This window comes from Drosophila navojoa, chromosome 4 (assembly GCF_054131105.1).
Source record: "Drosophila navojoa isolate 15081-1374.11 chromosome 4, UAZ_NAV_1.0, whole genome shotgun sequence".
Taxonomy (NCBI): Eukaryota; Metazoa; Arthropoda; class Insecta; order Diptera; family Drosophilidae; genus Drosophila; species Drosophila navojoa.
Genome location: NC_142892.1, coordinates 1,803,918 through 1,815,534, shown reverse-complemented (window position 1 = coordinate 1,815,534; position 11,617 = coordinate 1,803,918). Strand labels below are relative to the sequence as shown.

Below are 11,617 nucleotides of genomic sequence, written 5' to 3'. Positions count from 1 at the left end.
ACAATAAGAAGTCGGAGAGAAGAAAAAAAGAAACACTGTTTGTTGCATGCAACAGCATTCATTACGGGATCAGCTGGCTACATACATATATTTCAAATGCAACGAAATGGGAACACAGATCGAGAGAGTCAGCCAGTCAGCCAGTCAGCTAGCCCGAGAAGCCAGCGCTTGCGCTTGAGCTTGTCTGAGCCAGATCATATCGGTTATTAATGATAGCCTGCGCTGGCAGCTGGAAGCCAAATGGCGGCATAGACAAATGGCCACAGCCAGGCGCATAAATAATGCAGCCCGGAGAAAGGCGATCGCCGCTGCCATATACCCAGAGCTATGGACATGGCCGTAAACACAGCGTCATGTAATTATTGGTATTGGAAAATATGCAAAAAGAAGAAAAAAATAAGCTCAATGCAAAAAAAATGCAAAATAATAGCAAAGCAGTAGGCAGCCAGGCGAATGAGTATATGCGCCTCGTAGTTATGCTGTGCTATAGTATTTATAGCTGATGTTTATAGCTCCAGCTTATGCAAATGCTAGCCAACTCTTAAGGCTTACAAGTTTATGGCACTATAGGATGATATTTGAAGTCGTTTGTAGACCAAGTTTTGCTATTTCTATGAATATTACATGTATGTGGGACAGATCTTCATAAAGTGGAATAATCGAACATTTTTAGCTCGATATATATCGATAAACATTTATAGATCATATGAATAAGCAAAGTTATCGAGAGAATAAATGAACTCAGCTCTATAGCTCTACAGATCTAATAACTAGCTGGTACAACATATATAAATTTAAGGATTTTTACCAAAAATGACTCTATAGATACCGAAAACTCCCCCTCTCAACAATTTGCCCCGCATACAGGGTATACCAAGTCTGTAATGTAAACGAACATAGATTTGCACTTACGCTATCGAGATGTATTTCCAGCGGCGATGATATGCTCGGCTTGCCCAGATACCAGTCCACCGTTGGGCTGTACTCGTCCAACAGTTTCACCAAACGGGGCACATTGACATAGTTGTCATCGTCAAAGTGACAGAACCATCTGAAAGCATTACGAAATTAGTTAGTTGAATACACAGGTTGAGCAGAGAGTAGAGAGTTTAGAATATATACAGACATACATATATGTAGCTAGACTATTTGTATTTTCAAATTGTTCATATTATTTTCACGTTTGTTGTTGCCCAAGTGATTCGAGATGCAATTGACGCTGGAGCAATTGGCGCGCATTGCGCTGGGTGTGCCAGAGATGAATCATGTGAATGTCGCCGTGCTGCACAGCCTGCTGGATACGATGATGAAGAAGTTGAATTGCAATCACGATCTGGTGACGATTGGGGGCTTTGAGGGCAAGTGCATGGAGCGTTTGCTGGAGCGCTCGAAGGTGTCGCCACTGCCATTCGATTTGGCCAGCATTGAGCCGATTTCCACAGAACTGGACAAGATGGCGGCCATGGAGAAGCGTCTGGCCCAAGTCGAGTCGAAGCTCGAGTCGCACTTCAAGCAAATACGCACCGTCAACAAGGTCAACTCGAAGAAGTACCAAAAGGAGCTGTGGGAACAGTACGCGTCGCCCTGTGAGGACCTCTGCACCGTTTGCGACGAGGATAACAAGATCGCCTGTAGCTTGCTGCAGAACATGGACTTCATGAAGAAACTGCTGCGACGCATTGCCGCGCCCATACTCGAAATGATAGAGAAACTGCAGGCGGATCTAAATCAATTCTACATCTCACTGACGGCATTTTTGAACAAGACGCAGAAACTGTTCGATCGACTCGAGCTGGTCAAGCAGTGCGTCATCGAGATTGAGAACTTGCGTGGGCTAGTCAAGGAGTACAATCTGACCTTCATTGGCACCATGGAGGAGCTGCAGGATATGCTCGACAGCAAGTTGGACAAGGTCCACATGCCGGCGCTCAAGAAATACATACGCGATCGCTTCGACAATATCGATCAGCGTTTGAGCAAGATCGAGGACAAGGACACGTGTCCGCGTGCAGCTGGATTCATTAATACGGGCATTACGTGCATCTCGTGCGGCAGCAAGAACATTGGTGTCGATGTCGGACCCTTCAACATCGGACCCTTGCCGGATGCCACACACCACGGTAAATGCCCCATTATGCCGTTGAACTGCCAAAAGAACTTTGTGCCGCGCAGCCATGACAAGGAGCCCACGCTGATGGTGCGTGTCCAGAACCTGGATCTGAATCTGATTGCCCAGCGACTGAATCGTCCCAGCACAGGGAAAGTATGCAAATTGCCCGAGGCCAATGATACCATCTATGGCATACGCAATTCCACCTATTCTGTCTAGCCCCATGAGTACCGCTCATAACTGTTTCAAGTTCATTCAAAATCGTTGCCGTTTAGTAGAGCTGACAGCCAGTTTTCTTCAACTACTCCAGCTACTCGTACTCTCCTCAGTTGCGTAAAAAAGTGCACTAATTTAAATGGTAATTACCGGTAGTCCAGTTCTTTCGGACTCACTCGACTCTGGGCGCTGCCGCTGCAGCTGCATTCGCCGCGAAAGGGGGATTAGCTGGAGTGACAAACGATCAACCATTAAAATGCAGCCGAGGCTATCGAACTGGTTCTCTACCGCACACTCACTCACGCGGAGACTGAGACAGAGACAAACAAAGATGGTGCGAGGTGAACAGAGAGAGAGAGAGAGAGAGAGGGAGAGAGAGAAAGAGAAGAGGAACGAGGTAACTCAGCTTGGTGATAAAGTTTGCCAGCCTAATGGAGAAATCGGTTAAGAGCATTCAAATTTCCTTTAATAACTCAACTTTTATAACGGGCTCTTACTCCAATCTACACAAGTGATTTCAAATAAATTGACTAGAGTTAATTATAAACTGAGAAAAACGAGGGCTGCACAGCAGTTAACTGTTAAGCTATAAAATAGCTGATGTGATATGGATATGGACATAGATTGTGGAACTAGGCGGAAGCTTAAGACAATAAAAATATATATAGCATATACTCGTTTTTTATAGTTTTGAATGCGTTTGCATATTTGAGTTGGGTATTGGATGAGATGTTCAAGAAGTTTACTTAAGAACAATGGGTGAATCGTAGAAATACTCTTGAAAGTCCTGAATTGGGAGATGTCTCTAAGGCAGGTAAAGGATTTTATCAATGTAGAATGTATAGGTAATATAAAGTAGATAGTTCGATGGTTAAAATATCTACATAAGTGACCTACACATACCATAAGAATAACTCTTTAAACTGCATATCAAGAAGAAAAACCTACAAGATTTGTAGCACTAAAACTTAAGCTGTAGCTCCATGTAGAAATTATTTCTTCAGCCCCAACGAATATTCCCTTAAAATACTCAAAATATATCTAATAACTACTTCTATAGGGAGCTCAACTATAGCAACTATAACTTAAGAGCAGTTAACTTCAGCTTAGGTCTCCTTTCGCCTTTGTCGCACATCTTTAAACTGTCTTTGGGCTTTCTGCCTATTCAAACAGCCAGCATTGAGCTGAATTAATCCGCCTAAAAGTATCTATAAAATCTGCAGCAATATCTTTAGGCAAACGCCTGTGGCTAAGCAGCAGCAACTTCTAGCGCTCACTCACTCTCACTCTCTCTCACTCTCTCTCTCTCCTCTCCCTCTCTCTCTCCCTTATGGTACGCAGTTCATAACTATTCAATAAAATCGAAGCGTTTGTTGGCGTCTGTTGGGTAATTTAATATAATTTTTTATTACATAAGCCGCAAGGGGAACTTAGGCAGGAGCAGGGGCAGGGATAGTGACAGGGGTAGACAGTTGACAGCGCGGGGTGGTTAAGGGGGGAGCCATAGAGTTTTGTGTCTTCACTTTTCTAAGCGCTGCGGCAGCTCAGCTAATCGTGGCACTCATAAATTGTTATTGTTGTTGCTGTTGCTGCTGCTGCTGCTGCTGTTGTGGCTGCCACATGCGATACCTGTGCGAAACGGCAGCCAAGTTGCTGTTGCTGTTGCTGTTGCTATTGTTGTTGTTGTCGGTTGTCGGTTGTTGTTTTCCTGTTTGTCGCTTGGCTCTGTTAGTCGCTTCGTGTCGCATAAATATGCGCTTTTAATTTCGCTTAATTATGCGTGCCACAAATGCGCATACACTTGGAGAAATGAGCTATGCCTAATGCTGAACTAAGCCGCTTGAAGCTGCCAAGTTGTAGGTATAGCCATATTTATCTATTCCTCATCAACCCTCAATCAGATTCTTGTAAACCTACTTCTTATAGCACTTTCCTTTCAGTCTATCAAATATTATCCAACTTCCATTTAAACTATCTTTTAGCTTTGTTAACTCTTCCTTTTTCTGAGTGTAGCCTGTGGTAGGCTACTCTATGCCTGCCTGCCTGCCATACTTCTTCTCCCCTCCTCTGGCCTAGCTGCCCTCCTTTCTATCTCTTTCTCCATCTCACAGTTGACTTAACCAAATTGAAATCTAGCTGGCATTTTATGTGTTTGCCTTTATTTAATTAACGCGTTTGTCTACGCTTTTTGTGGCTCCTATTTGGCATTTTATGAAAATATAAATGTTTTCATTTCGAGGTAGTTCGATCGCTGCCAGACAGATAGAGAGGCAGAGGGGGAGAGAGAGAAATGAATGGGGAGCAGCGATCGCTGCAGCTGGCCAGCAACGTTGGTGGCTTAAAATGCTGCCGCAGCAGCAGCGTTTGTTTGTTTGGATATTTGGGTCTGTGTTTATCTGGCATCGCATTGCAGCAGCAGCAGCAACAGCAACAGCAACAACAGCAGCAGTAGCAGCAGCTATAGGAGAGCCTGTGTCTGTGTAAACGCAAAACGAGTGCAAAAACTTTTATTCGAAGTTAGTTTATTTTTCATGGCAGTTTTCCAATTACTCGAGTTTCTGCTGTTGCCGTTGCTGCTGCTGCTGCTGCTGATATTGCTGATGTGGGCAGCAGCAGCGGCAGCGGCAGCTGCTGTTGCCGGGGCGTAGTCGCCATCGTCTTTTGGTCGACTGCAGTTGAAATGAGTTTATGTCTGGAGCCATAATAAAAAATGATTGACGGGGCACTTCGCGAGCCGCCAATGCAGGCAGTCTTAATAGATTTCGCATTAAGAGTGAGTCGAAGTCGCACTCACACTCGCACTCGAAATCCGACTCGACCAACAGTCTGCGTTAAAAGTATTTTGACAGGCAGCCGAGCAAAGGCGGATCGTGCCAGATAAGCGATCGCCAAACAGAAAAGAAACCAGGATGACGAACTGATTTCGTTTCGTTTGTTTTCTTTTCATGTTGCTGTTGTTGCTGTTGTTGTTGTCTGGCTTTGCAATTAGCAATAAGTCAGCTGTCAGAGCGTCAGAGAATGTATCTTACAGATACAATATACTCACACACACATATACACGTATATTTTGCGCATTGATACAAATCAATGTTTCGGTGTGCCATTCCACGGGCCTCCAAAACAAGATATTTACATTAAGCCGGGGCACTTAAATCAAACAGCACAGCTCATTAGCAACACCAACAGTTGCCGTTGGCTTGCAGTCGCTGCAGTTGCCGGCGTGAGTCACAGATTTAAGACTTGCTCTCTCTCAATGCAGTTTTGACACGCTCACTGAACAATTGAAAAGACAGCGGCGACAATTGAAACGCATTTGTCAGCAACAGCAGCAGCCGAGGCAGCAATAACAGCTGGCGACGATATCGCTGGCGTCAGCAGTAACAACAACAAAAGATACAAAAATGTATCTTGTAGCTACAAGCCTGGCAAATTGACGCCAATTGTCGTGTGGGCGACGCGTAATTGAAATGTAGAGCAAGCGATTTGCCATGCAACAACAACAGCCACAGCAACAACAGCAGCAGCAGCAGCAGCAGCAACAGCACTGCTTCTCTCTTTTTTGCTTTCCGCCGGATGCAACAGTTGCTAATGCGGCTGCTGCAACTTCATCTGCATATCCAACCAGCTCCAATTGTGCATTTCCGCTATGCACAGGAACAAGTAGACACAAATTTCAACTTCAGATTGCGACAATGTCAAGTAAATTTAGACCCGCTCCCTCCATTCCGTCCTGCCCCCTGCCCACGACTAGCTGCGCCCCTCTTTTGATTGCCTCAATTGAATAATTGTGTGGTGGTTGTTGTTGTTGCTGCTGTTGCTGTTGCTGCCACAAGTGGCAAATAAATGAAATTGATGCGTTGGGCTGCATTCCCTTTACCCCCAGTTCCAGCCCCGCGTAACTGTTGTCGCGGTTAAAAATTTTCTCACAAGCAACAACATCTGGTTTTTCACATATGCGACAAATGCTTCTGAGGTTTTTCCAAGCCGCAAAGAAAACGCATAGAGCGCAACAACACCAGCAGCAACAACAACAACAGCAGCAATTAAAATTGTCGCAGCTCTCGCTGCAGCTAAGCCTTAGATGGATTGGTGCTGTGTGTGCATAATAATGCGACTGTTGCCGCAACTATTTCTGTTTCAACAAAACCCGCCCTGGACTATGATTTTGATGTGGGATTAGCTGCGGGCTGTGGCAGTGTGTGGAGTGAAGTGGAGTGAGAGCGAAAAAAAGGGGGAAGCATTCGACGCCTGGGAAATAACATTGATGTGCCACACTGCAAGCGACGTGCAACAAATTCCCACGCACTTTCTCAGCGACAGCGCCAGCACCAACAACAACAACAACAACACCCACCTCGAATAATGGCTGGCAAAAAAAAAATGTAATCATCTTGAAAATATGTATATGTAACGATATTACGAGCAACAGTTGCTGCTGTGAATCCTGTTTTATTTTTTTCGGGCACTTTCCATTGAGCTCCACTTTGGCAGTTGATGCCGTGAATATTACGCATAATACGTGTCGTAATTGCATGAGGGACGGGCCGACAGAGGAAACAAATTAGCAAAATAATATCAGGCCTGAAATGCCGTTATAATGCCAATAAATGTTGTTTACGAAACGTGCCACCAAATTGCTGGCACAACAATTACAGATACAAGTTCAGAAATACAAATAAAGATATGAAGGGAGAAGATACAGATGCATTGGGTGAGATGGGTGAGATACAATTGAATTGCTTGAGATACATATAGAAGAGATGCTTAGGAAGATTGAAGAGGAACTGATGAAGATATGAATATCGATACGCAATGAATTTCTGAAGATACAAAGACAAAGATACATATAGAGATGGTGATACAAATAGAGCTGTAGATACAACTATAAAGATACAAACCCAGCTCTAGCTGAACTCAATTGTAGACTTTCAGACACAGCTATATCTGTAGATATATGTAAATGCAGACAGTCAAGATACAAATGCACAGGCACAGATACAGATATATGGCACTATCTAAATGCGTCATGGCAAGGGCATGCGCCCCGTTTCGTAAATCAGAGATACAAGATACATTCGCACAATATTGGCTAGTCGAAACGCGACATTTGTTTATTAGGTGTGGCCGCCATACGGCACGACCAAACACACCCAAACACAGGCACACACACACACACACAGGCATACACACACCCAGGGCGCGCACACACACACACACAGCATGAGATAAATTAGAACTTGAAACAAATAAATTGAAAAATAAAAAGTTGAAAGCAGGAAAAAAAGAGAACAGCAACAACAACAAGCAAACAATTTAAAGCGTGCATTTGATTGGCGCTTTACACAAAAAAAAACAAAAGGTGCGAGTATGAGGTGTAGCCGACCAGAAGATACCCTGTACGGTGATACCCAGAGCTGAGCTGATCATGAAAAGCTCAGCGATCAGGGTTTAGTATATGTTTTCTATTCTTCAATTCAACTTTTGTGCTTGGTTTACATGACGTTCTGCTTCTTCTCTTCTTTTTATTCAATAATTGTACTTATCTTCAAGTATAGTTCTCTGTGTACTCTCTTAAATTTTCCATCTATTTCTATGTTTTCTACTTATAGAGTAGAAGCAGGGACTTTTACTGCTTCTATTCTTATTTCTCCAACTTCTACTTCAATATCATATCCAACTCTGGTGTTCTCTCAACTCTCTGCTTCTATATATTCCTTTCTTCTACTCATCAGCTACTCCTCTTCCAAAGCTTCTTCAATAACTCTGTTGCGTGTTACATAGCTGATATATAGATGCATTAAACCCTTCATTTTCGAGTTTTGTAATTGGTATAGGGCATACTGAAATCTAATTTATATAAAATCGAATGTCGCAACAGCTGCAGAGGCGGCGCCGACACCTTCTTGGCGCCTGCGCCGCTGCATGAATGTGCTGCTGCTGCTGTATGTGTATGTGTGTGTGAGTGTGTGTGTGTGCTATAGAAATTCCTTTAAACCGATTTCCCTACAGCTCATAATTAATGATTGCCTTAAGCTGTGCGACTGCATGCATTAAGCTGCGATTCAGAGAGAGCTGCGAGGAGAGAGAGAGAGAGAGGGAGAGAGGGAGAGGAAGAGAGCGGTGGCTTGTCTTAAATGAAGGCTGATTGACGTGCCAGGTCGAGCAGTCACTCAATTGTTGTTGCTAGTGACTTGCAGTTGTTGTTGCTGTTGTAGCAATTGCTGCTGCTGCTGCTGTTGTTGTTGCAGCGGCTGCCGCTGTTGTAATTTTTAATTAAATTGCACTAATTGTTCGGGTTTATAATAGACATACTGCAATTAGCCCGTCAGCAGCAAGCAAAAGGCGTCTCTTCACTTGAGTTGCCGGCAACAAGTAGTTGCTGCCGGTGCTGCTGGTACTGCTGGTGCTGCTGTTGCTGATGGACTGCAGCAACATTGCATTGAATATAATTAAAAGACAGAGTTGAAAGCGAAGCAGGCACATTTGGGGCTCAGTTGGCTTGATTTGCATTTAATAGAATGGACGTCCCGCTGCGGTGAGTCAATTTCTGTAGCCGGCAACAACAACAGCAACAGCCAGAGCAATATATTGCTGCTGTGCGTAGCAATGGGTCATAAAAGAGCAACAACAGCAGCAGCCACAGCAGCAGCAGCGGCAGCCAACTGAGCGCCATAATTGCCCGTTTCAGTGCACGTTAATTAACCTCTTTCCATATTTTGCCAGCGATTGTTGTTGTTGGGTGTTGATGTTGCTGGACTCGATGCTGCTGCACTTATTCCAACAACAACAATAACAGCAGCAGCAGCAACAGCAACAAATTTAAGCGTTGCCAATCAAGCGGCACAGGAAACTGGCTGCGCCACCTGATACCATTTTCAGCAGCAGCAGCAGCAGGAGTTGCAGCAACAACAACAACGACAGCAACAAGAGCAACAGTTGCTGCCGCTGCTGCCTCATCTTGATCATAACTGCACATTTAGCCTGCTTGCCATTTATTTTGTTTTATTTTTTATGAACCTGCTGCAAGAAGTTGCCAGCAACAATTTGTAGTGAGCAACTGTTGCCGCTGTTGTTGTTGTTGTTGTTGTTGTAGTTGCAGTTGCAGTTTGAGCTGCTGCATTGATTGCATGCTCAGTGCTTTTATAATGACAGTTTCAAGTTCTAAGCCAAAACGGAGCAGTCGCAAGACTTTTAACCGACCAAAGGAGCAACAGCAACAGCAACAACAGCAACAACAGCAACAACAGCAACAACAAGGGCAACAACAACAGTGGCAGCTACAACTGCAACCACAAGAGCAACATCCTACTCAGCCGCTCTTCATATTAAGTTGAGGCATGTCCGAGTTGTTCTAGATTTTCAGCTTGCAATACAACAATTTGTTGCTGTTGTTGTTGCTGCTGCTGTTGCTGTTGCTGCTGTTGCTGCCAGCACAATTACAAACAAGCTGAAGAATTTCTAGGCATCTCCTTTGGGCGCTAGTTGAAGTGTCTTTGCAGCTTGAGTCTTGTTTTTTCTTCGCTTTTGCTGGACAAGTTTTGAGTGGCTGCAACAAGAAGGAGAGCAGCAGCAGCAGCAGCAACAGCAGCAGCAGCAGGAGGCGCTGTTGCTCTTGCTGTTGCTGTTGCTGCTGCATCTTAATTGCGCAAATTAGAACGCATCGCAGCTGCAACCCGAGTTCCAAACTGGGTGTTTGCTTTGCCACAGATGGGATGCCTGTTGGATAGATTGTTGCTGCTGTGGTGGCTATGGCTGTGGCTGTGGCTGCTGCCGCTGCTGCGGTTGCTTATTAAAAGCATTCAAGTCTACAATTACAGCAGCAACAGTCGCTGCAATGGGAGTCATTGCACTGGTCAATGCACGCGCTGCCAACATATTTATTTTATGTTTCAGCTCTGAATGTCCATAAAGCGAGCTAAATGTGACACGAGGGGCGTGGCTGGAAAAAAAGGGCGCACAAAATGTTGCTGAAATTTAATTTGTATGCGATATTTATGTGGGCTACCGCAGCAGCAGCGGAGGAAGATGTAAAGGGGAAAATATATAGGGGAGTATATATACAATATATATGTATATAATATATATTTAAGATATTTAAAGGAAGAGTAATTTTAATGCTATCCCGAGCAATCTGTGATAGAAACTGATCTCAGTTTAACAGAAGCTCAATCATAGCACACGAGAAGCTTAAACTAGACAAATTTAGTTCTAGAGAAGTAAATATGTTCGTCTCCTGATCCCCTAAATTGATAAACTTCGCACGAGAATCCCTGTAGATACATATATGTATATCCATATATAACATTTATATACTCTATCTATATAAATAAATTTGGTGTACTTACTTTTTGCCGCTCTCGAGAAAGATATCCAGTTCGGCGGACATCTTGCAGCACAGAGCCTTGCGAAAGTGGCCCTGGGAGCATTTCGTGTTTATCAAGTGTCCCTCTGCAAGCGAGAAAGAGATGGCATTAGCGTGTGTGCTAAGAATTTGCTAAAGATTGGTAATTAAACAAAAGACAAGCAATACACAGGGGATGTGCAACAGGACAGAGAGGGCAGCAGAGAGAGAGAAAGAGAGATAAAGAGGGAGGGAAAGAAACCAGAAGCCGCATCTATGTTAATTAACCAAAATGAGCCAAAGCTCATATCAGAGAAGAAGCCGAGAGAAAAGACAACACACAAACAGTAGCTTGTTAGTGGGGAATGCCGCTCATATCCAGCGGATGCGTTTTGTTGCTCGTTTGACAGACGCCGCCGATAAGGCCGGAGGCGTGGCCGGGCAGGGCGACAGAACTTTGAAAATAAAAAGCAAAAGCAAAAAAAAAAAAAACGAAGCGAACGCAAAAAGTTGTGCGCCTTAATTGGATGAAAATTGTTGAAATATTTAAAGCACACACAACAAACTGGACAAACGGACAGACGCAGGCTCAAGCTATATATCCTTTTGTACGTCAGACAAGCTGAAGACGTAGGAGAAGCGAGAAGCGGAGGCAGACTCGGAGACCCGTAACTGAACAACACATAACTCAAAAATGCAGACTCTCTGCTTCTTCTTCGCTGCGTGTTTAGTTGAAAATCCTTTTTGGCTCTAATCAAAATGCCAGCAGCCAGGCAAAGGATCCAGCTACAAGAGGCTGTGAAACATGAGATCTGCACGAAGCACACACAGAGAGGGAGCGAGAGAGACAGAGAGCGAGAGCGAGAGATAGGGAAAGAGTTAGAGAGAGGCTGCATAGCTAGGGTTATGCAAAAATAAAATATAATCTTCTGCTTCTTCTTCGCTCGTCG

The 11,617-nt window shown here is 44.1% G+C and overlaps 2 protein-coding genes across 2 annotated transcripts in view; one reads left to right on the top strand and one right to left on the bottom strand.

The window, feature by feature from the left end:
* The window catches only part of fng (Fringe glycosyltransferase), a 30,979-nt gene that overhangs the window by 1,893 nt on the left and 17,469 nt on the right, over positions 1 to 11,617 (bottom strand). The window contains exons 4-5 of the mRNA XM_030385602.2: positions 10,672 to 10,774; positions 913 to 1,051 (exon numbers count right to left, since the gene is read on the bottom strand). Coding sequence (XP_030241462.2) covers positions 913 to 1,051; positions 10,672 to 10,774 — 242 coding nt within the window. The remainder of the gene's footprint in view (positions 1 to 912; positions 1,052 to 10,671; positions 10,775 to 11,617) is intronic.
* LOC108652018 (uncharacterized) lies at positions 1,060 to 2,873 on the top strand. Its single transcript, XM_018102020.3, has one exon. It carries the CDS (start codon positions 1,208 to 1,210, stop codon positions 2,327 to 2,329), a length of 1,122 nt encoding a protein of 373 aa, XP_017957509.1. The 5' UTR covers positions 1,060 to 1,207; the 3' UTR covers positions 2,330 to 2,873.

Bases quoted from the DNA above. Each gene is read 5' to 3' on its own strand.
- LOC108652018 (XM_018102020.3), top strand. From the start codon at position 1,208: ATGCAATTGACGCTGGAGCAATTGGCGCGCATTGCGCTGGGTGTGCCA.